This window comes from Doryrhamphus excisus, linkage group LG18 (genome assembly GCF_037039965.1).
Source record: "Doryrhamphus excisus strain RoL-2023G ecotype Guam linkage group LG18, RoL_Dexc_Guam_v1.1, whole genome shotgun sequence".
Lineage (NCBI taxonomy): Eukaryota > Metazoa > Chordata > Actinopteri > Syngnathiformes > Syngnathidae > Doryrhamphus > Doryrhamphus excisus.
The window spans coordinates 6,230,839-6,257,187 of record NC_136374.1 but is presented as its reverse complement, the minus strand read 5'-3'; the positions used below and the strand labels follow the sequence as shown (position 1 = coordinate 6,257,187).

At 41.2% G+C, this 26,349-nt stretch overlaps 1 protein-coding gene across 13 annotated transcripts in view; it reads left to right on the top strand.

Moving 5' to 3' along the window:
- The window catches only part of ptprt (protein tyrosine phosphatase receptor type T), a 230,143-nt gene that overhangs the window by 98,624 nt on the left and 105,170 nt on the right, over positions 1–26,349 (top strand). For all 13 annotated transcript variants that reach the window (XM_058054365.2, XM_058054362.2, XM_058054361.2 and 10 more), the window contains exons 11-13: positions 2,216–2,325; positions 23,358–23,559; positions 26,174–26,276. In XM_058054365.2, coding sequence (XP_057910348.2) covers positions 2,216–2,325; positions 23,358–23,559; positions 26,174–26,276 — 415 coding nt within the window. The remainder of the gene's footprint in view (positions 1–2,215; positions 2,326–23,357; positions 23,560–26,173; positions 26,277–26,349) is intronic.

The following is a 26,349-nucleotide window of genomic DNA, read 5'->3' as shown; positions in this document are numbered from 1 at the left end:
AATGTAGTGGAAATATTTTTGGGTATTAGCTTAATTTCTGGCGGCACGGCGGTCGAGTGGTTAGCACGCAGACCTCACAGCTAGGAGACCAGGGTTCAATTCCACCCTCGACCATCTCTGTGTGGAGTTTGCATGTTCTCCCCGTGCATGTGTGGGTTTTCTCCGGGTACTCCGGTTTCCTCCCACATTCCAAAAACATGCTCAGTTTTGGAATGCTCATTCCAGTGTTCCAAATTTGCTCTCTTAATAGAATACATCGGAAAAATGTTGTGCTTCTTGTAGATATGTATATGAGCTAGAACAGCAACAATTAATCAATTAATTGATGGTTAAATGATGACCCAATTAATCGATGTCAGCTGCTCCTTTTGTGACAGGGCTGAAATGCAGTGGAAATTCATTCATTCATTTTCTACCGCTTATCCTCACGAGGGTCGCGGGGGGTGCTGGAGCCTATCCCAGCTGTCTTTGTGTGAGAGGCGGGGTACACCCTGGACGGGTGGCCAGCCAATCACAGGGCACATATAGACAAACAACCATTCACACTCACATTCATACCTAATTAACCTAGCATGTTTTTGGAATGTGGGAGGAAACCGGAGTACCCGGAGAAAACCCACGCATACACAGGGAGAACATACAAACTCCACACAGAGATGGCCGAGGGTGGAATTGAACTGGGTCTCCTGCGTGCAAGCCACTCTTCATAACATTCTGGAGTATATGCAAATTGCCATCATAAAAACCGAGGCAGTAGACTTGGTGAAAATTCACATTTGTGTCATTCTTAAAACATTTGGCTGTGATTGTACATGATCACACTTTGCAGTTGGAGTTTGATTATAGACACCGTTAGTGTGCAGTTTTGAAGGTGTGAAGGTGTGTCATCGTGTTTGTGGCGCGTACTCACCGTGAGTGTGCAGTGTATTGTGTAGCGCAGCGTGTAGTGTGATGTGTTGCACAGCTTAACACTGTGATTTATTTTTTTTAATGCTTGCCAGCTTCACGTGCTGACAACAAATCTGACACGTCTGCTTGCACTCAAAGAGTCTTTGGGAAAACGTACAAGAAGACACTTTGGCATGTTTATTAATAGACAGATTTTAGTAGTTTCAGTTTGATGGTTTCCAGGTTTCATTTTATTTTTGAGAATTACTCGGACACGGCTTAACCTTTACTTTCATTACAAATTTACAAATATGTGCTGGAAACCTCATATTACAAATATACAACATAAGGTGGCCAGAAATATTTCAGTATTGAACAAAGCAAAATTTGTTCTCAATCAGAAATCACTCCACACTCTTTATTGCTCTTTGGTTCTACCATATCTTACTTATTGTGTGGAAATATGGGCTAATAACTATAAAAGCAATCTTCACTCGCTAAATGTACTGCAAAAAAGGTCAGTAAGGATAATTCATAATGCCGCCTACAGAGAACATACTAACTCCTTATTTCTAAAATCACAAATACTTCAACTTGCTGATATAGTTCATCTTCAAACAGCTAAAATAATGCATAAGGCTAAAAATAACCAATTAGCTAAAAATGTCATCCAATACTTCTCTACAAGAGAGGAGAAATATGATCTCAGGGAAGAAGTACATTTGAAACACTTCTATGCTAGGACTACGTTATGCTAGCCATCGCATTTCAGTATGTGGAATCAAACTATGGAATGGATTGAGTAAGGAAATCAAACAATGCACAACGATGAGCCAATTCAAGAAACAATACAAGCAGTTGATGTTTGCTAAATACAAGGATGAAGAGTCTTGAACCAGTCATGATGTGCTATATATATCACTATATTGACACTTACTATGGTACCCATTATGGCATTGGATGCTCATATCACCTTGTACTCGGTACGAGGTACATTTTTAAAACATAAAAAAAAACCTTAAACTGTATTATGGAAAGCAGGAAGTGAACAAATGTAACAGTTACTGATTGTAAAAGTACCAGATGGAGGGGTAGGATTTAATAAGCTTTGCTTCTTCCTACTCCTTTTGGACATGTGGAACTGTGAACTGATTATGGGATGCACTCAATTGTAATCTGATGCATGTTCAAATGAAATTAAACCATTACCATTCATTGTCATATTCCAAATAATTGCCATCATTTGCTGGTGATAACAGATTAGAGAACATAAAAAGTCCAATGTCCAGTCGGTACTCATGTGGACGTGTTTGATGTTCTGGTGCAGTGCCTGGCTCGGTGCCCATGGAGTCCCTACAGAACACGCCCTATGAGGAAAAGATCTTCCTCCAGTGGAAGGCTCCCAATGAGACCAACGGAATCATCACGCAGTACGAGGTGAGTCAGCAGTCCTTCATCATACCAGTTCTCAAACACAAACCATCCACCGATATGAAGTGGTCTTTGTGGAAGCCAGTTGATTAGCTGAAGTGGTTCATCCATTATTTTAGTGTGCTTTGTTACACCTGGTCCAGTTTTTTCAGTGATGTGGTTAAGTCTTCTGTACTTTAGGTTTTAACTTAGAGGTCAAGAGGTCTTTGCAACCTCACTCAGTACAAATATATAATAATAATAACAATATTTCCAAACACGACTTTAGGGGTCTATGGATACTTAAGTAAATATCAGACCTACTCAGTGGGAAATTAATATTTCATGCCAACTTCCATTCACATTACGTATGACCCGTATCCAGGAATAGATATGAAGAGTCAGAGGAAGTTATTAAAAAGTTCTCTTAGCGTGATCCAAGAACTATGTGGAAATACAAGCGGGTGGTCCGTGGAGTTACTCCCTGACAGCCTTCACGTGCTCTTTGGGAAGGGATTGACTGGGATAGACGTCTGTGTGTGTATGTATGTGTGTGTGTGTGTGTGTGTGTGTGTGTGTGGGAGATGGTTTCTTCAGGCTAAAGTTGAGTTGAACCTTCCAACTAATGAATTATTGACCTCCATCTCTTTGGCTGTCACTGCGTCTGTCTCGCTACTCCCCAAGATGACAAAAATGATCCCGAAAGAATAAAGTGCTTTTTTTTTTTGACACTCACTCTGGGCAATGAGACACATTCCTGCGTTGAAATCTTGACTTGGCTTTTGGAAATTGGGACAATTCAGCAGCAGTACTTGGCACTTGTTTTCTGTCCTTTCATCTGTGAAATGCAAATTTACATCATTTTTAATGGACTGTAACCATTGATGTGAGGTTCATAATGGCTGGTGAGGCACTTGGAGGTTTTTCATGTTAATACAGGTTGATCATAAACCAGAAAAAAACAGAATCATTCACATTTATAAAACATGTTATGAAATAGTTCTTAGTTACAGTCGTCCACTAAGAATAGTATGCGTAAAATCGTGTACATTTGTCAAATATACAGTCTGGTCCCTAGGCCAATTTTGGTAATGGTAATGGTTTTATTTCGTTTGAACATGCATCAGATTGCAATTGAATGCAACACATAATCACTTCACAGTTCCACATGTCCAAAAGGAGTAGGAAGATGTAAAAACAGGTTGGTGCCGACCCCAACACAAGAGGAGGGTTAAAATGGCAGTGATTGAAAAAAATACACTTTTGCAAATTGTCCAGTTCCTTCACATGTGTTGTTACATGTATATCACTTAGGGACTTGATGAGTACAAGTAAAGCAAAAAAGCAGTACTGAAGCCATTTTAACACACTTACAGTGTTTGTATGGCTTCCTATGGTTTAGTCAAAAATACAGATTGAATGCTTAGAGATGATGTCACCAAGCAGCAGCAGCACTTTAGTAACTTCTTAACCCTCCTCTTGTGTTAGGGTCGGCACCGACCTGTTTTATATTTTAATGCATAAAAAGAATCACATAACATTTGTTTATTGCATCAAGGCTTTTGACTTTGTCAGGAAACTCTATTTCAACAAAATAAAACCAAAAAAATTTTTTCTTACTACATTTTAAAATGGTCCGGTTGAAATTATGACCACTGTATTGTTAGGGTCGGTTTCGACCCGGTTATAATAATATGACTATGAAGCAATATTTTGAGCTAAAACTGAAATCATAAGTGTACAATTAGCCAACACAATGACAACCAGCTCCTCTTCTCATCATGTAAGCTTCAGGGGATTCTCATTTTGACCGCTTTTCCAATATACCAGCAGAAAAACAATGTCCAGACATGTGAGGTGAATTCACTCATTTGATTGGCTGATTTCACATTTACAATTTGGATCATGGAAAGAATGGCAAGAAGTACAGTGAACCAAGATCTGGACCTGTTCTGCTTTTTCATTTCACTTTATACTAAAGTTCTGTTGCTGAAAACAATCACTTTTTCTACCTTTTCTTGACATTAATATATATGGGTCAAAATTCACCCCAACATCATAGATGTTTCTTTAGTGATTAATACTAAAATGAGAAAATAAATCAAACTAATTGATTTAAGAGATATGTTCTATAGCCCTCAGTAATAGCCAGGTAACAAAATAATTCAATTTATTAATATGATTCTTTTGAGGTTCATTTTGGAAATTAAAATGGAGGGGTATAGTGACAAAAAAAGGCCTACATGCCCACACCAAAAGTATTAAAACCAACATTTTCATGGATGAGGAAGCCTAAGAAGGTAACCAAGACATGAGAAGCAAATTTGATGGTAACTTATTGTTTTTAGTGTATTTTATAGCTGATTTAATACATGGGTCAAAACCGACCCGTTAACATAAGAGATGATACCAGAACGCTAACACAAGAGGAAGGTTAATGTTGTATTGCAAATCCTCCTGTGTCTATATTGTCAAGCCATCTCCGTCTGCCGCCATCTTCTTCTCACAAAATTGCCTCTATTTTCTCTGGCGCACATTTCCTCCACCATTACTTCAATCTCCTGTCTCTTCGTGCACGGCGGAGACCACTCAAAACGGTCTCTGAGGCCTCCATTGGCCCTCGACCCACTGCTTGAGAAGCAATTTGTGCAGCTCTCAGGAGCTTTGCTTGGTTTGGTTTCCTTCATTAACATAAATTTCGGCTTTCTCAGCGCTCAGGCCGGCGGAGGCGGCGGGACGCGGCATAATCTATTAAACTTATCAGAGCCTGCACACAATGCGCTGCTATTAGGGATAATTACTATAATTGCAGCTATTGTGGGGATTAAAGGCATCATCTGCAACATCTAAAGGGGCTCTTGTCACATCCCATCCTGCTCTGTTGTCTCTTGTCTTTTCTCTTTTTAACCCTACTCTGCCCCCGTCGCTTTTGAGGAGGGAGACCAGATGATCTGGTCTGTGGACAAAGACAGGGAGGAGGGGGGGAGGAGATAGGATAGGAATAGGAGGGTGCAGGTGGAGAACTGTGAGGAGAGATAAGCCGGAATGAGAAGAACCAGAGGAGAAGATAAAGGTCCTGAATGAGCCAAGCACTACCACCTGAATGCAAATCACTACATCACGTCTCTTCAATGTTCGAGGATAATTGCAGCTAATTATGGGATTAAAGCAAGCATCGTCAGGGATCTAATGGGGTCGGAGTACAGACCCTCGCTGTTTATGAAAGATAGGAGAGACAACGCCATGAAGGAGCAATAGGAGAATAAAGATGATAGTTTGAAGGGCGGCGTGTCAAATAGCTCAAAATCTTTGAAACGCGAGGACATGGTGCGTGTTTCTTTGCGGGTATTTGGAAAACACCTTGGAATGACATTGGAATGACTAAATAGCGGTGGCATGAGATCATAACATGATGAGACTGATGATGAAAAAATGAACTGGACATTTTTCCGGATTCCATATATTGCCATGCCTGTTTTCCTCGTCTCTGGCCTCCAAAAAAAGGCAGCACGAGGGTTCACTCTGTGCATTGGTTCAGCACCAAGTTGCTTCATAGAACAGCTTGAACAAAACGGGATCTCTTTTAGTCATACAATCACGTTTATTGCCAATTGCGCCCCCTTCCGGTGCTCACAGGAAGTTGGTCCCAAATGAAAGCCTGTGCCCACTTATGGGGGGGGGGAGTCGGCCTCGGGAAAAATGCCGTAGCACGTACCGTTCTCCAGTTATTTGGTTTTGGTACAAGCTACCAAGACCTCCTTCACTCCTATACCTAACCCTAACCCCTAACCCTGTGTATGTTTTGCGGACTACCACTAGCACTAGCATGCACACAGCAAAAGAGTGGAACCTCGTGAGAAGCAATGCAACATAACATCGTAGAAATTAGCAAGGAAAAAAGATAATTGCAAAGCTAAATCGCAAAGCTCCCATGGAGTAAAGAGCAAGGAGCCCATCAACAGGATGTCTGCAGAATGTGTTTGATGGTAACATAAAAGGCAACAAAACTAACTTTCCCGCCTGAAACATATCCACCTGACCCAGTTTTCAAATCTGAGAGAAAAAAAAAGCTACACACCCTCAGTCAACACTCACAAAGTCAATACAAACTAACAGCACAAAACGGTATGCATTCAAATAAAGTCATGGCAAAAGAAATGATGCTCTTTAAACATTTGCAGCATTTCTGGAAATGCTGCAAATGTTTCATAGACAGTACAGATTTAGGGCTGGCCATCAATTAAACTATGATTAATTGGTAATGGTAATGGTGATGGTTTTATTTCATTTGAACATGCATCAGATTCCAATTGAGTGCATCCCATAATCAGTTCACAGTTCCACATGTCCAAAAGGAGTAGGAAGAAGCAAAGCTTATTAAATCCTACCCCTCCATCTGGTACTTTTACAATCAGTAACTGTTACATTTGTTCACTTCCTGCTTTCCATAATACAGTTTAAAGTTGTTGTTTTTTAATAATGTACCTCGTACCGAGTACAAGGTGATATGAGCATCCAATGACATAATGGGTACCATAGTAAGTGTCAATATAGTGATATATATAGCACATCATGACTGGTTCAAGACTCTTCATCCTTGTATTTAGCAAACATCAACTGCTTGTATTGTTTCTTGAATTGGCTCATCGTTGTGCATTGTTTGATTTCCTTACTCAATCCATTCCATAGTTTGATTCCACATACTGAAATGCTATGGCTAGCATAACGTAGTCCTAGCATAGAAGTGTTTCAAATGTACTTCTTCCCTGAGATCATATTTCTCCTCTCTTGTAGAGAAGTATTGGATGACATTTTTAGCTAATTGGTTATTTTTAGCCTTATGCATCATTTTAGCTGTTTGAAGATGAACTATATCAGCAAGTTGAAGTATTTGTGATCTTAGAAATAAGGAGTTAGTATGTTCTCTGTAGGCGGCATTATGAATTATCCTTACTGACCTTTTTTGCAGTACATTTAGCGAGTGAAGATTGCTTTTATAGTTATTAGCCCATATTTCCACACAATAAATAAGATATGGTAGAACCAGAGAGCAACAAAGAGTGTGGAGTGATTTCTGATTGAGAACAAATTTTGCTTTGTTCAATATTGGAATATTTCTGGCCACCTTATGTTTTATCTTTGAAAGACCATTTCAAAGTTTTTAATGCACCTATCAATGTGAGATTGGATAATATGTTTGCTCTTGGCTAATCTTAGTTTATTAAGCATTCTGTTTTTTAACAGCTCAACACAATTTGAACATTAATGTATAAAATCTGGTGTGAGTACACATAAAGTTCCGACAAGGTTGGCAAGTCTGCTAGTGTTCCGTACCAAAATACCTGATCACAAATACACGTACAGTGGGGAATCAAGTATAGAAGTTAAGTAGAGAATGTAATTGTCCATAAATCTTAATTATGGAAAGACATTTTGGATAATTGTATGTTCCTTCCTGCCTATGGTGTTGGGGTGCCTTCCTGAGGGAACTCTAAAGGTCCTGTTATTTTTCCAGCGCACAAAGTAGGATGTTGACATGTAGTTTAGACTCTGGTGGAAGGACAAAAGGTGGTCGGACTAAAGAGAAGTTCATTTGTGTACGGAAGCAGCAGGATGTAGACACCACTTTCATCTTATGTGAAGCCGAAAGCGTCCTCGGGAATCAATGAAGTAAATGTTTTTGCTTCATCCTCAACGGCTCCTCATGGATTCGGTATTGACGGTTTGGTGATGCCACCCACGGATCATGACCTCGTCAATCCCATCTTTGATCCACTCATCAGAACATCCCAGCATGAGGGGGGTCCTCTCCCATCGGCCACCTTGCCCTCCCCCCTGCAGGTTCTTTATTATTCCCAGATACCTGCAAACCCCGCAGATGCCGGCTCCGACATCGATTAGATCAAAGCAGTGAAGCAAAGGGTGAGGCTCGCCGAGCAACCGATAAGTCAAAGAGCTTCCGTGCACCGCCTCGTCTTGTGGCTTCAATTAGCTACATCTGAAATTTCCTCCATTGATTTCCTTTTGTGCTGCCGATTTGTTGTGAAGACCACCTAAAAAGAGAACAGGGATGCACTCAGAAAGGAAGCGAGCGCCGAATGTCAATGAAATGCGGCAGCAAAGAGCAACTCTTGGCCAAATATCATGTGACGCATGATTGACAGCTGGAGAAATGTCACTGTCATTCCGCACAACCAGGGCTGCCAAAGGTGACTTTGGAATCTTTGTCATTTCAAGCACAAAAGTATAGCATAAGATTGAATGTAATTTACTAGTATTTGATCAGAACTGCACTCAGAAGGCACCTCACACGTTGGTCCCAGTCCAGCATTCAGTCCTGCATTCATGTTCCAAGGCTTGTATCAATCATTGACGTGTAGTGAGATTCACGACTGGCGAGGCACTGCCTTTGGACGCTTTTTTAATGTTAATGCAGGTTGTTCATTTACAGCAGTGGTTGCCAACCCTTTTGAATTTATGGACTAGTTTGCAGTTCAATAAACGTCTGGTGACCTATGCCGCATGAAAGGGCCGTTGAACATGCTCAGACATACATAATGAAAGTAAAGGCAAAAACATGTGGACTTTCTAACTTAATAAAGGCCTTTTACATACAGTAGTTCTTTGCAAAGCTATGTGTGTGAAAGTTTCCTTCCACCCTACCCACACACCGGTACTGCTTGGGGTTGAGTGGTTAGCAAGGAAGGAAAGAAGGAAGGAAGGATGGAAGGATGGGAAGGAAGGAAGGATAGGAAGGAAGGAAGGAAGGATGGGAAGGAAGGATGGGAAGGAAGGAAGTAAGGAAGGAAGGAAGGAAGGAAGGAAAGAAGGAAGGATGGGAAGGAAGGAAGGAGGGATGGGAAGGAAGGATGGGAAGGATGGAAGGATGGGAAGGAAGGATGGGAAGGGAGGAAGGAGGGATGGGAAGGAGGGATGGGAAGGAAGAAAGGAAGGAAGGATGGAAGGAAGGATGGGAAGGAAGGAAGGAAGGATGGGAAGGAAGGAAGGAAGGAAAGATGGGAAGGAAGGAAGTAAGGAAGGAGGGATGGGAAGGAAGGATGGAAGGATGGGAATGAAGGAAGAATGGGAAGGATGGGAAGGAAGGAAGGAAGGGAGGGACGGAAGGAAGGATGGGATGGAAGGAAGAATGGGAAGGAAGGAAGGGAAGGAAGGATGGGAAGGAAGGAAGGAAGAAAGGATGGGAAGGAAGGAGGGATGGGAAGGAGAGATGGGAAGGAGGGATGGGAAGGAAGGAAGGAAGCATGGGAGGGAAGGAAGGAAGGAAAGATGGGAAGGAAGGAAGTAAGGAAGGAGGGATGGGAAGGAAGGATGGGAAGGAAGGATGGAAGGAAGGTTGGGAAGGATGGGAAGGATGGGAAGGAAGGAAGGAAGGGAGGGAAGGGAGGGAAGGGAGGGAAGGAAGGAAGGATGGGAAGGAAGGAAGGATGGGAAGGAAGGAAGGGAAGGAAGGATGGGAAGGAAGGAAGGAAGGAAGAAAGGATGGGAAGGGAGGAGGGATGGGAAGGAGAGATGGGAAGGAGGGATGGGAATGAAGGAAGGAAGGAAGGAAGGATGGGAAGGAAGGAAGGAAGGAAGGATGGGAAGGAGGGATGGGAAGGAGGGATGGGAAGGAAGGATGGAAAGATGGGAAGGAAGGAAGGGAAGGAAGGATGGGAAGGAAGGAAGGAATGAAGGATGGGAAGGAAGGAAGGATAGAAAGGATGGGAATGATGGGAAGGATGGGAAGGATGGGAAGGATGGGAAGGATGGGAAGGATGGGAAAGAAGGATGGAAGTAAGTAAGTAAGTAAGTAAGTAAGTAAGGAAGGAAGGAAGGGTTCTGCTGCTTGCAGCCTGTAGAGTCTGTAGAGTCGGTGTATGACCGGCCAATCACAGAACACGAGTAAACATACGTGTTTTATGTTCGTACTCATGAAAAATGCATTACCCGTCATACGCTACGTCTATTGTAGGCGTTTTTGTTTCCATATATTTTTCCACTCTGGAAAGCGTTTTTTAAAAATACTGTTTCAAGTCATCTAGAACAGCGTTTCCATGCAGATGAGAGGCTAAAGTGATGAAATACTTTGCTATTTTGACCTGGAAAAGTTGCCGTTTGCATAGCCCCTGACACAAGCCCCGGGAAATAGCTGTCTTTTGCTATGCCTGCCGGTAACGTGCAACTCGTAACCCAAATTTGAGGTCATAGTTCAAAGCAAAGAATGAGCCGATAGACAGCTTGCATTTAAAAACCACTCGTTAGTTAGGACACTTGTATGATGCCAGGGTACCACTGTAGAAATTACAATATAAATGCTCTCTTCTTTCTGCCATTTAAAGCTCGACACCTCAACTCACAATGGCAGTAGGCACAAATAACTTTGGTTATTATTTGGAATAATACCCATTCCTGCTGAAACTTTGTTGCCGCTTGTGGCGCCACATCAACTGCTACACCCCTGCATTTCCACAAACTTCGACTCCTGGTTGATTATGGTCAAACTGTGTTATAAAAACCATAAAAGTTTTACTTTGATCATAAGATCATATATATAGACCTTGTAGATGCATAGAACAGTCTGTCAAGCCCATGGATTAATAAAGCCCTTGTGAAGTATCCATTCCGACTTATGATTTATGACTTCATATCCTTAGGCCACCGGTCTTATATTCCAAAATATTTTGTATATTCCAAAGAGTCGACGCTGATAAAGATGTTGCAGACATACCTTGTTACTCATCACATTCTAGCTCCCAGCTATCACAGCACAAAGTTGTGTCATTACTGTGAATAACCAAACGCTGTAGTCTGCACGCAGGGCTTTAATCAATCACCATAATCAATACCGGCAAGCAATTTGGCATTTACTCCAGAGAGTTGTTGTGATGCAGCTGTTGCGTTGAGTAAAAAGAGCAGCCGCAAACTTGTGAGCATCTCTGCCGCCGTCTCTGGTGTGCTCACAAAAGACATCATTGATTCAGCAGCATCACACTTGGGGGAGAGGCTGCATGTGGAAGTATTGTTTTTGCATTCACGGCTCAAAATATATCTTAAATGTTATAGAAAATGACTCTTCCATGGCTCATTGTCTGCCGTGTGGCATTGTTGCATTGTCAATGATGGATGATGTTTAGCTGGGCTTTCAAGTCCTTGAGCTGCCGACCCCATTTACTCCGTCATGTCGCCTCTTTGGCCTGCAGGGGAATAGCGCGCTATCGCTTACACCTGTGTCGACTCTCAGCGCCTTTGTGCCGGCCCGACTCATTTACTCATCATAGCCTAGTGTGGACCAACTCCCGCAGGAACATCTCAATCGGTAAAAGGGTTCAAGTTTCTGCACGGCTGCAATTATGAGCTCTGTAAGACGGGAGGAAAAAGCATGCAAAATATTCCGATGTCACTCAGTAGACTGCAGAGCTCAACAATCCTGGTTGGGTTTGTTTCTCGTTTGTGGATGCTACTGACCACTGTACATTCCAACACAGTCACATGACTTACATATGTATTTTATATACTCCGAAACCGGAGTACACGGAGAAAACCAGCATTCCAGCATGTGGAATCAAATTATGGAACACATTGAGCAAGTTTGTTAAAGTGCAACCACTGTTTTTTTTTCCCCAGATTGGCTGCTTCAAATAACAATGGCTCACTTCCTGTTTGGTTCTTGAGCCTTTCTTATGTGTCCTCTGTGCTTGCAAATTTTGGCTAGTTTTTGTGCATTTTAAGACTCTTAAAAATGCAAGAAAAGTCGCGGAATAATAATAATAATAATAATAAGCAGCAGTTTCAAGAGGGTCTTCACACAGCTACCACTTGCTACTCTGGCTCTAATAATAACTTAATCATTATTCTGTATTTAATTGAAGGGAATAAGCATTTTTTGTAGGTGGTATGGAAAGTCATGTTGGCAAGCCCAGAGGTCCAAGTAAAATGTGCAGTATTGCTTTAAAAAAAGCCCACAGTTTTGTATTTTTTCTACTACTGCTATACTTTTTTACAGCCTAGTATACAGCTTAGATAGTTCCTGTGAGAAATCGTAGAACATCAACGTTACATTTTGGAGTGAGGGCAGGGGTAGCAAGTTGTGTGTCCAAAATAGACATTTTCATGGCCATATCAACTCTTGGTTTTTCGCCATTCACTGGTGGTCCCGGAAGGTAAAAGCGAGGATATACTGCAGGGGTCTCAAACACAATTTACTTGGGGATCAGTGGGTGAGACTGGGCCGCATCAGGTTTTCCAAAAAAAAAACAAAAAAAAACGCATTTATTAAAAAAAAAAATTAAAACTTCATTTGGTTCCAATTTTCTACAAAAAAACCTGTGATAAAACATTCCACTGTTCTCAAATATCTTACTTTTTATTTTTCTACACAAAATAAGATGAAAAATAAATAAACAAATCAAGAATAAAGAAAATCAATCAACCAGTAATAAATAAATATAATAATAATAATAATAAAACGGCAAATAATAAAAACTTAAGAAACCACATATAGTTGGTGGGTAGACAAATTATTTTTTTCAGATTAAAATGAACAAAGCATTATTAGAGCCCTGTAGACATGAGAAAACACGACTATAGTCACATTTATACTCTTTTTATTTACAATATATTTATATATTTATTTATTGCGCAACTGCAGGGTCTTGAGACACATGCTAACTCGCAAACTAGAGAGCTAGCGACCTAAACGGTAGCCTTCAAGTTATTTCCTTTAAACTTAAATAGCCAAAAACTTACCACTTCCACACGGATAGGGAGGATAACTATTAACAGTTATTTAACCTTTAACATGAACATTAATCAAACGTAATAATTTTTTCTGGGTACATGATACCATACAGCATCCATATCAAACTTGCGTGGGCCGCACTAACATTAAACTTTCATATCAAGGCGGGGGCCTCAAACTAGTGTCCTGCGGGCCACATTTTGCCCGCGGGCCGCGTGTTTGAGACCCCTGATCTAGTGTATTCTAAAAATGTCAAACGAAACAGACATGACAGAGAAACAGCGAGATTGTCTGGGCTCTTTGGGAAGAGGATTGTGCGATGAAGCGGGTCATGAACACGCTTGAAGGAGGAGCTTCACTGGCCCTTGGCTGGGGCCGGGGCGGGGGCGCAGGGGGGTGTCCCTAAGAGACCGTGTCCAAGTGTCCTTGAGCAAGACACTTTTATGCCCCTCAAAGAATAGTCTTGCACATTTTATACTGTCATGGGAGTGTGTGTGTGTGTGTGTGTGTATGAACAAGGCCACACCGCTCTTTGAGTACCATTAAGGGAGAGTCGGTGGCGTATGAAGCATCCATCTCCATTTCTCTACACACAATTATCCACTATACGCTCATTTGTCAGGAACGACTACTTCCTGCCAGCAAACACTCATCCTGGCCATTCCCAATCTTTCCGTCCCACCAGACGTCACAAGGACAACTGCTTAAATGGCTTGTCAGGTAAAAAGCTAATGAGGTGTATTAGCATACACATCCTTCCTCTCTCCACTTGTCCAGAATTCACTTCCTGTTTCAAAAGTAGCATTGAGCTGGTTGGTCTGCCGGATGACGAGGTTGCGTCCTCTGTTGGAAGATTAGCGTCCCAGCTGCTCACAAGCTTTGATGATGGTTGGTCCCGGGCTTGTGGTCTTTGTGCGGCTCTGGTGTGTTGATTCATCTCAGGCAGAAATAACAACTGTTACTGGGCTGTTGAGGCTGTTTGGTTGCTTTTCTCGCTGAAGGCTTATCAAGGGCGAGCACGAGGAAAGAAGCAGCTCTGCAAGGAAGAATTATTACACTGTCGCTCTCAGGTTAGCTGGTCTAATGAGTAACGGAAGGTATTTGGGACGGAGAGCAGACCAGAGATTGTGTTTTTGTTATGTGTTGTGCTGGGCTTTATTTTGCCCTCACATTGTATGATTCAGATGCTGATTCAGAACTGCAAATTTATTTCTGGAGGTTCAGTATTTTCTAATTAGACTGTTTGGACCAGCTCTTCTCCACCCAGATTTGGGTTTTCACAATGTACTTGCCGTATTTTATGAATCTATTCCCTCAGCTGAGGGACAGCTGAGCAATTTCCACAAATGTCAGGTTCCCTCTCATCATTGTGGGAGTCAGTCTCATTCTCAAGTTCAGTAATGATGCAGCGAAACTTGGACAACATTTAAAGCCCAGATTCTTTTATTCCAACAGCTGTGAAATAAGTCCAAGAGTCTTGAGGACAGTTTACAATTGAATTCGAGCAAGACTAGATACATAAAATTCCAATGCCGGCTCTGGAGAGAGAAATGAGTGGCCAAAAAAGGTTTAACAAAGTACAGTCTTTCTCTGAAGAGGCACCCTGTTCCATCCAAGTCACAAACATCAAATGGTGTCAATCAGTTGACATCAAAATCCCCTCCTGATTGGCTGTTGCTTCTCCGCAACCTGGTCGGCTGACAGCATCTCATCTGGCAGGCAAAACTCTTTTTTACTTTTCTATTATCCAAACAAGTCAGCGGTAAGATGCAAATATTGTACATGCAATAAACGTGTTACGCTAGGTGGCACTTGTGCCAGATGTTGAGGACCCCAGAGCATGCACCAAGGAAGCATGCAATGTGCAGGCGGGACGAGGCATGCCAGGGGAACAATGGAAGTGGAATGGTATAAGAAGGCCTAATGGCTGATGGGCAACAGGTGTGCAGACCAGGAGAACAAGGCAGGAGTCTGCTGCAGGATAGAACAGAGACAACAGGGGGCAGTAGACTAAATCATAGATCATTGCATTTGTTGTGCTTGGTCCCATGCAAAACCTTCAAAAAGCATGCACTGAACTCTGATACGGAAATGTGTTGTTGGTTTTTTGACTCATTCATTCTTGTTGCTATTATTTTACAGTGGGCTGATAAAAACTCAATAATCTTCTTATGGCTGAGTTTTTTTCCTTAACTATGGGTAATTACCTTTATGCCGAGGGTGCGGCGTTCTCCAGGGGTCAATACTGGGGCCAAAACTGTTCAACTTGTATATAAATGATATCTCCAAAATAACGAAAGACTTAAAGTTGGTATTATTTGTGGATGATACCACTGCTTTTTGTTCTGGTGGGAGTACAGACGAAATCATTAGAAAGGTCAGAGAAGAAATGGTCTCACTAAAAAGATGGTTTGATGATAATAGATTGTCCTTGAACTTAAGTAAAACTAAAATCATGCTGTTTGGTAACAGCAGAAAGGACACGCACCAGCAAATACAAATAGATGGTTAGACATTGAAAGGGTGAACGAAAATACATTTCTGGGGATCACAATAGATGAAAATATGAGCTGGAAACCTCATATTACAAATATACAACATAAGGTGGCCAGAAATATTTCAGTATTGAACAAAGCAAAATTTGTTCTCAATCAGAAATCACTCCACAATCTTTATTGCTCTCTGGTTCTACCATATCTTACTTATTGTGTGGAAATATGGGCTAATAACTATAAAAGCAATCTTCACTCGCTAAATGTACTGCAAAAAAGGTCAGTAAGGATAATTCATAATGCCGCCTACAGAGAACATACTAACTCCTTATTTCTAAAATTTCTAAAACTTGCTGATATAGTTTATCTTCAAACAGCTAAAATAATGCATAAGGCTAAAAATAACCAATTAGCTAAAAATGTCACCCAATATTTCTCTACAAGAGAAGAGAAATATGATCTCAGGGAAGAAGTACATTTGAAACACTTCTATGCTAGGACTACGTTAAAAAGCCATCACATTTCAGTATGTGGAATCAAACTATGGAATGGATTGAGTAAGGAAATCAAACAATGCACAACGATGAGCCAATTCAAGAAACAATACAAGCAGTTGATGTTTGCTAAATACAAGGATGAAGAGTCTTGAACCAGTCATGATGTGCTATAAATATCACTATATTGACACTTACTATGGTACCCATTATGGCATTGGATGCTCATATCACCTCGTACTTAGGTACGAGGTACATTATTAAAAAAAAACCTGAAACTGTATTATGAAAGCAGGAAGTGAACAAATGTAACAGTTACTGATTGTAAAAGTACCAGATGGAGGGGTAGGATTTAATAAGCTTTGCTTCTTCCTACTCCTTTTGGACATGTGGAACTGTGAACTGATTATGGGATGCACTCAATTGTAATCTGATGCATGTTCAAATGAAATAAAACCATTACCATTACCATTACCATTACCATTACCATTACCATTACCATTACCATTACCATTACCATTACCATTACCATTACCATTACCATTACCATTACCATTACCATTACCATTACCATTACCATTACCATGCACAGCAAAAAGTGAGGCAGTCATAGCTGCTCGTCTGCACCGCATGCATTTCATTTCAAAAGTCTACTTTTCAGTTGAGACTATAATGCGTTCCCCTCAAATGTTCCATTAAAGAAAGCTTGCAGGTGTTTATTGTTGTGTGAGTGAGAGTTTGCATCTATTCATATCTGGCCGGAAGGAACGACTGTGACATCCCAAATTGGAGGAGAAGGAGACTGCTGCGTTCCAAAAGGAAAGTTGTGAAAAGAGAACAGCTTACGCGACAGTGGAGAACTTTCAGTTTATTTTGGTTTTATTTTGCTCTTTGCAGCTGAAAGACAATGCTGAGTATCACGCCATCACCGCAGGGAACTGCTGCAGAAGCAGAGCATTATGGGATGCACGGTACTTACATGCGGGGATCACGTTGAGAAGCTTGAGAGTGTCTGTCCTTTTTTTTTTTTTCGCATGTATTCTTGGAAGGAGAAGGTGACCGAAATCTGACAGGCTATTGGCGAGATTAGCACCAAACCGCATGCTGACCACAATTTCTGACGTTGATGTTTTCACTTGAATGTGACGGTACAAATACAGGAGGGTTGTCATATGGGAATGGCAAATGTGAAATTATTATTATTGTTGTGTGAACAGTATTCACACCATAATAATAGTAATAATAATAATTCAGCATCACGTCAAGGTGTGAAGTATGTAAATAATAATTTCTGGTTACACAAGTGCAGGATGAAGAGGTGTTTAAGTTCTAATTCAGTGCTCTTGTGTGGGCGTCACTCCGATGGGAGCGTGCCCAGTGCAGCTTCCTGTGAGCTCAGACGCGTGTCTTTCATTTACCTCAAGATAATGCTTTGTTTACTGGGAATGCTCCAATCAGGCTTTTATGCTGCTGATACCGATAACGATAATTTGGGAGTGAAATCTGCACTTGCAAGTGTGGACAAAGATGATCAGCATATGATATGATGCTTTTTCACTGAACTTCTGATACCGATTGGTAGCCGACTGATCAGAGCACCCGTGGTGTTTACACCAGGGGTCTCAAACTCAATGTACCTGGGGGCCACTGGAGCTAGGGTCTGGGCAAGGCTGGGCCGCATCAGTTTTTCCAAAAAAACAAAAACAAAAAAAAAACGCATTTATTAAAAACAGAAAAATATACAAACTTTTTCAGTGCTTTGGTTCCGATTTTCTACAATAAAAGCTCTGATAAAACATTCCACTGTTCTCAAATATCTTAATTTTTATTTTTCTGCACAAAATAAAATGAAAAATAAACAAATCAAGAATGAAGAAAATCAATCAATCAGGAATAAATAAATATAATAATAATAATAATAAAACGGCAAATAATAAAAACTTAAGAAACCACATATAGTTGGTGGGTAGACAAATTATTTTTTTCAGATTAAAATGAACAAAGCATTATTAGAGCCCTGTAGACATGACAAAACACGACTATAGTCACATTTATACTCTTTTTATTTACAACATATTGCGCAACTGCAGGGTCTTGAGACACATGCTAACTCGCAATCTAGAGAGCTAGCGACCTAAACGGTAGCCTTCAAGTTATTTCCTTTAAACTTAAATAGCCAAAAACTTACCACTTCCACACGGATAGGGAGGATAACTATTAACAGTTATTTAACCTTTAACATGAACATTAATCAAAGGTAATAATTTTTTCTGGGTACATGATACCATATAGCATCCATATCAAACTTGCGCGGGCCGCACTAACATTAAACTTTCATATCAAGGCGGGGGCCTCAAACTAGTGTCCTGCGGGCCACATTTGGCCCGCGGGCCACATGTTTTAGACCCCTGGTTTACACGTAATAGCTTCAACTACTCGGTCTTGAAAACTATCACTGCACGCAACAGACAAGATTTCAAATTAAAGTACAAGATAGTAAATGTGGATGAAAAAATATCATTGTGTAGTTCCGACTGTTTGAATTCATATTTCTAATCAATAGTTCAGAGAGAATGGAGCGGGCTGATTTAGTAAGGCAACAATACAACCGCTGCAGAGGCCTCGGAGATGGCCAAAAGGGAAGCTTTATTCAATAACGATGCTTTTATTGGCTTCAGATGATGAGAGCATCAACTCAAAGCATAAAAAGGACAGAAGTAAAAAGATCAATTGGAAGTTCCGCAGGAGTAAGAGACAGCAAAGCACATTACGGGAGTCCAAAGATGTCTTTTCTCGTAGAATAATAAAACATGGAAAATGGAAAAAACTGAATTGAAATAGCGTTGCTGCCGCACACATCCCACAGCGGTGCCTCGTAAACATTGTTTATTTCTCTAAAGACACACACACACACACACACACACACTGTGGAATGTATTTGTAAGCTCCTTCAAGGGTCGGAACGCAGTCCACTTCTTTCTTTCTTTCTGTCATTAAGCTCGATAATAATCAACAGTGGATCATCGGAAACAACGTTCAGCTTGACAGCTTATTAAAAAAATGGCTGCGTCTGTCTATGAGACAATCATCTTATTATTGAAGGGAAAGATTAATAAACTGCAGTCATTAATTATGATAAAGCCTGCTAGGGCGTATGTTAAAGTGCCGTATACACAACCATGTTTACCGTACATTCATTTATTTATTTGTGGCAGCCCACCATGGGTACTTTTTTTTTTTTTTTTTAGAATTGGCACTACCTTTTTTTAGATGTGGTTCTTCCTTTTTTTTTGATTTTGTGGCACCTTTTTTAGATGAGGTGCATTGTGGTCCTTTTTAGGATTTTGGCAGTACTTTTCTTTCAAAATTGGCACTATTTAAAAAAAAACGTGCAACCTTTTTTTTTAGTACCTTTTTGTACCTTTTTTGATTCCTTTTCTAGCTCTCTAGCACAACCTTTTTTTTAAAGATTTGGTGCTACCCGGGCGGCACGGCGGTCGAGTGGTTAGCGTGCAGACCTCACAGCTAGGACACCAAGGTTCAATTCCACCCTCGGCCATCTCTGTGTGGAGTTTGCATGTTCTCCCCGTGCATGCGTGGGTTTTCTCCGGGTACACCGGTTTCCTCCCACATTCCAAAAACATGCTAGGTTAATTAGCGACTCCAAATTGTCCATAGGTATGAATGTGAGTGTGAATGGTTGTTTGTCTATATGTGCCCTGTGATTGGCTGGCGACCAGTCCAGGGTGTACCCCGCTTCTCGCCCAAAGACAGCTGGGATAGGCTCCAGCACCCCCGCGACCCTCGTGAGGAAAATGCGGTAGAAAATGAATGAATGTTTGGGGTTCAATTAGTTAGGTCCCAATGATGTGTATTGTTAGCTAGCTCATTCTAACTCGTTTTCTTTTTTTTTTTCCTTTCTTTTTTTTTTTTTTTTTACAAATGCTTGTGTGCGTGTGGCTGGATGGAGTCCATCATCCACGGAGACCAAGTTATGAAGATAAATTGGGAGGTTGGGGGTTTGGTGTTGAGAGGATGACTCAGTCAATAACGTTGAGCGTAAAAAACTTTGAGAGATTCCTGACACCATGCAAGCGTAGATAAAATAGATGATATTTTATTGTACAGCCTTTCAATCCAGCTTCTGTAAATGGTTATTGATTGCTTTGCTGAGGGGGCGGGCCGGCGTCCGTATCTGCAGCGGCGCTTTGTGTGCCATTGCAGAGCGACGTTTCATTGGGCAAAGGTTTTGTCCCGCGTGGCTCAATCTGAGAGGCGCTTACTTGTTTTGTCGCGGGGGAGTTAAATGCCAAGAAAGATGATGGAGAAAAAAAAAAGGGTAAAAAGAGAAGAAATAGACCGTCACATTTGCAGACGCTTAGATGGAGTGTCCATTCTGGCCCAGGCGACCTGGTGACCTCTGCTGGAGCGTTCACTACACTCACAAACAGCAGCGCAATGCAGATGATGACTTTTCCAAATGTCGTCTTGAGGTACGCATCACATGACCAGTTTAGGCTTTTAAAACCTTGGACTTGAAAGAAACCACTGAACAAGATGGTGTGTTAAAAACAACAGACTTGAATTGAAAGTACATTCGTAAACCCTTATGGGGGGCACAGTAGTACTTAGGAGAGTTAGGTATCTTTATATATACATATATATATATTGTTTTTTTTTGAAATGATAAGCAGTGCCCGAACCGGTACTTTAAAAAAAACAAAAACATACAAATTATATCCCTTAAATAGTTGAATTATATAAATAAAATGCTAACTAAGTTAAAAATTCAGCAATATGATGTAAAACTGGGCGGCACGGTGTTGGAGTGATTAGCGCGCAGACCTCACAGCTAGGAGACCAGTGTTCAATTCCGCTCTCGGCCATCTCTGTGTGGAGTTTGCATGTTCTCCCTGTGCATGTGTGGGTTTTCTCCGGGTACTCCGGTTTCCTCCCACATTCCAAAAACATGCTAGGCTAATTCATTTTTTACCACTTTCCCTCACGAGGGTCGCGGGGGGTGCTGGAGCCTATCCCAGTTGTCTTCGGGCAAGAGGTGGGGTACACCCTGGACTGGTGGCCAGCCAATCACAGGGCACATATAGACAAACAACCATTCACACTCACATTCATACCTATGGACAATTTGGAGTCGCCAATTAACCTAGCATGTTTTTGGAATGTGGGAGGAAACCGGAGTACCCGGAGAAAACCCACGCATGCACGGGGAGAACATGCAAACTCCACACAGAGATGGCCGAGGGTGGGATTGAACCCTGGTCTCCTATCTGTGAGGTCTATGCGCTAACCACTCGACCGCCGTGCCGCCGCCCACTTGGACCATTCATTCATTCATTTTCTACCGCTTTTCCTCACGAGGGTCGCGAGGGGTGCTGGAGCCTATCCCAGCTGTCTTTGGCCGAGAGGCGGGGTACACCCTGGACTGGTGGCCAGCCAATCACAGGGCACATATAGACAAACAACCATTCACACTCACATTCATACCTATGGACAATTTGGAGTCGCTAATTAACCTAGCATGTTTTTGGAATGTGGGAGGAAACCGGAGTACCCGGAGAAAACCCACACATGCACGGGGAGAACATGCAAACTCCACACAGAAATGGCCGAGGGTGGACTTGAACCCTGGTCTCCTAGCTATGAGGTCTGCGGCTAACCACTCGACCGCCCTTGCCACCCGCTAGGTTAATTAGCGACTCCAAATTGTCCATAGGTATGAATGTGAGTGTGAATGGTTGTTTGTCTATATGTGCCCTGTGATTGGCTGGCCACCAGTCCAGGGTGTACCCCACCTCTCGCTCGAAGACAGCTGGGATAGGCTCCAGCACCCCCGCGACCCTCGTGAGGATAAGAGGTAGAAAATGAATGAATGGGGCACCAAGGGCCACACAGTGGCTAGCATGTAGGCCACAGTAGTTTGCATGTTTTTCCTGTGTCTTTTCCGGGTACTCCATATTGGAATGGATTCAGTGGATTTACTTTAATTGGGAAAATTTGATTCATTTTTTGTATGATTTATGAGTTAGGGTTAGGGTTAGTGTGTGGATTGTTTTGCCTCTACACTCCCTATTTTCTGACTTTCAGGCTGACATTGAGGCGTCGTGCACACAAACGCACATGAGGAAGTGTTTGGGCTGGAACTATTAATGTGTTTACCCCCGTCCGTCAGTTCTGTCATCCACATTGACGACTGAGACTGTGTGTGTGTGCGTGTTGTGGTGGGTGGTCATCGACTGGAAGCTAGCCCAGGGCAATATGGCGCCGCACACTGACAGTTCTTTTGACAGACGCTTTAGTGGAGTGCGTCTGCTGGGTTTGTGGCCCCGAGTCAATTTGGGGAATGGGGATTGCTTGAAGTGCTAAATTGATTTGTATGACAATTTAGTCGAGTGCAGTCGATGAGCTAGTTAGATAGCGGGGGCCGTACAGAAACTAGCATGTTGGGTTAACTGGAGACTCTAATCCAGGGGTCTCAAACTCAATTTACCTGGGGGCCACTGGAACTAGGGTCTGGGTGAGACTGGGCCGCATGAGGTTTTCCAAAAAAAAACAAAAAACGCATTTATTAAAAACAGAAAAATGAATAAACTTTGCTTTGGTTCTGATTCTCTACAAGAAAAGCTCTGATAAAACATTCCACTGTTCTCAAATGTCTTAATTATTATTTTTCTACACAAAATAAGATGAAAAATAAATAAACAAATCAAGAATAAAGAAAATCAATCAATCAGTAATAAATAAATATAATAATAATAATAAAACGAAACCACATATAGTTGGTGGGTAGACAAATTATTTTTTTCTGATTAAAATTAACAAAGCATTATTAGAGCCCTGTAGACATGACAAAACACAACTAAACAAACAAAAAAAACACAACTGCAGACACATGCTAACTCGCAAACTAGAGAGCTAGCGACCTAAATGGTAGCCTTCAAGTTATTTCCTTTAAACCTAAATAGCCCAAAACATACCACTTCCACACGGATAGGGAGGATAACTATTAACAGTTATTTAACCTTTAACATGAACATTAATCAAACGTAATAATTTTTTCTGGGTACATGATACCATACAGCATCCATATCAAACTTGCGCGGGCCGCACTAGCATTAAACTTTCATATCAAGGCGGGGCCTCAAACTAGTTTCCTGCGGGCCACATTTGGCCCGCGGGCCGCGTGTTTGAGACCCCTGCTCTAATCCGTAGGTGGGGTTATGAATGCTTGTTTCTAAGAGTTTCTTTTCATTGCGAGTACTTCTCCAAGATGTCCATTCAGCTGCAGTGTCCTGAAAGTGTCCTGTCCTCCTCCAGATCACCTACAAGGGCCTGAGCTCGCTGGACCCAAGCGCTGATTTAACCACCCAGTGGGGAAAGGTGACCAAGCCCACCAACGAGACCCACCACCTGTTTGTAGCCCTCTACCCGGGCACCACCTACTTCTTCACGCTCAAAGCCTCCACCAGTAAAGGCTCCGGCCCACCCGTCACCACCCGCATCACCACCAAGATAGCAGGTGAGACTTTCACGTGTCCTGGTTGCTTTCTGGTGACATTTCCTTGCTCCCTTTTACATTCCCCATAGACTGTTTTTCTTTTGGCTATCACAGAGTCCATTTTGAGATGACTTTCGACGTCACAGTCGAAATGTCACCACAAGAAAGGATATCGGTAAAGTTTGAAAGCTGAGCTGAGAAAAGCTCCTCCAGTGTGGATCTGAATAATTTCTTTACGCTTAGAAGGTCTGCTTTGCTTCACAATGGAACTCATGACTGCTAAATGAAATGCTAATGGTGAGGTTTACGTTTCAATGTTCTCAGTGAATGGCCAAAAGGAATCGATACGCCCGTTTTCCATACACGGCTCGCTCCTCCCCCTCCAAACCTGACATTTTGGATCAACATTTGCAATAAAAATGACTGTATTGTAAATAGTCCCACCTCCAGAATCCTCCCCCTTCTTTCTTTTGTTGCTAGGGGGTGTCCAAACTTTTTCCATTTGGGCCACTTAGTGAAAAATGAAAGGATGCAACTTTGTCATTTTTATATTTTCTAAAGCAACACATGTGATATGCTAAGAGGTTAGATACAGCATCTTAGCTTTAGGCATATAGGTGAAAAATACTATTATTTGTATCAACTTTATTAGTTAGGCTTCACGGCGGTCAAGTGGTTAGCTTGCAGGCCACACAGCTAGCAGACCCGAATTTGATTCCACCCTCGGCCATCTCTGTGTGGAGTATGCATGTTCTCCCCCCCCCTCACATTCCAAAAAAACATGCTAGGTTAATTGGCGACTCCAAATTGTCCATATGTATGAATGTGAGTGTGAATGGTTGTTTGTCTATATGTGCCCTGTGATTGGCTGGCCACCAGTCCAGGGTGTACCCCGCCTCTCGCCCCAAGACAGCTGGGATAGGCTCCAGCACCACCGACCCCTGTGAGGATAATCGGTAGAAAATGAATGAATGAATGAACTTTACTAGTTACTCTTTTCCCCCCATTTTTTTCATTAACAAAAAAATATTTTTAAAATAATTGTATATTCAATTTTTGTAATATTGAAGAGCTGCTTTAAAATGTGAATTTCTCTTGGAGATTGACATTATTCCCATATAATATATCGTTCCCCAGCCTACTTCTCCAATTATAAAAAAATAATTGCTTTTGTTTACTTCCCATAATAGTAATAATAATAATAATTATTATTATATTATTATTATTATTATTATTAATAATAATAATAAAATAATTATTCATGTTAAATTTCATTACATTATTAATTGATTAATTAATTAATATTAAATTATATTAAATATAATTAAATATTACAAATATTATAATAATATAAATATAATATAAATATAACATAACAATAATATAATAATAATAATAATAATAATAATAATATACTATTAAACTATCATTATTATTATTATTATTATTATTATTATTATATAAGTAATAATAAACTATTATTATTATTATTATATTACAAAAAAATAAAAATAAATAAATAATAATAATAATAATAATAATAATAATAATAATAATAATAATAATAATAATAATAATAATAATAATAATAATAATAATAATAATAATAATAATAATAATAATAATAATAATAATAATAACAATAATACTATTTTATTATTATTATTATTACTATATAAATAATAATAAACTATTATTATTATATTAAAAATCCAAATCCAAATACAAATACAAATAATTGCCTTTAAAAAATATATATATAAATCATTCTTAGAATTATCATTCTCATAAATCATTCCTCCTCCTTTGCTGCAGCACGTACGACTATCGTGACCCAGAGAACCAGAGTGTAGAGCGGGTGAAGCCGCCCGCCATGGCCGGGCAAGGCGCATTAATGTCGGATACGCTGTCCTGCCGTGTGTTGTGTATTGCTGGTGGAATGTGGGAGGAGTCACTGCATTGGCGGTGTACACAATTTAATTTTACACTTGCGCCACACGCACTCCTCCTGGATGAGTTCTGGTTGTCCTTAGACCCAACAGGGTCCGACTGGTCTTGTTGAGTTGTGGTTAGACCATGTCTTTGTCGGCCTCAATCCTGCACTATTGACGTTGACACATCTTCAGCGTGACCTTTCCAGCGAACCTCCATTCCTCCATCATCCTCTTCTACGTGTTGCCAAGAGACAGGAAGTATCAAAAGAAGAAGATGGGAAAAAGTTTCATCCACGTGTGGAACACGGACGGCTCGCTGGAAATGTCACGCCATGGCCAATCTTGTTGATCTCACTCAGAAGTCCGAAGATAAAATGGTGATAGATGCATGGTGTGAGGGTGGGGTGGCCGGGGCGTGGGGGCTGGGGTTGTTAATTACCGAAATGCCACAGCAATGTGGGAAAAATGTGGATGCTCTGGTCCAGTTCACACATTGGTGACATTCATGATGACAACATGGCAGACATTCATAAGTTCAGGAAGAGGAAACCTTCACTTTCATCAGTCACGGAAAAGCGGAATGTTAGCATTTAGTTCGGAATAATAGACACAATCACTGTGCTTTCTGGCCATAGATTTGATTCTATGTTCATTTTTATGATTATAAGTTAGTCATCAACCAAAGCTGTCCTCTCCCCCAGCCCCCACCATGCCAGAGTACGAGTCCGAGGCGCCGTTGAACGAGACCGAGTCAACCATCACCGTCCTGCTCAAGCCTGCCAAGTCCCGTGGAGCGCCCATCAGGTATCCCGACCTCACTGCCCCCCCCATTTTTTTTTACCTCCTCCAAGGATGAATGTAAAAGAGAGATTGTGTA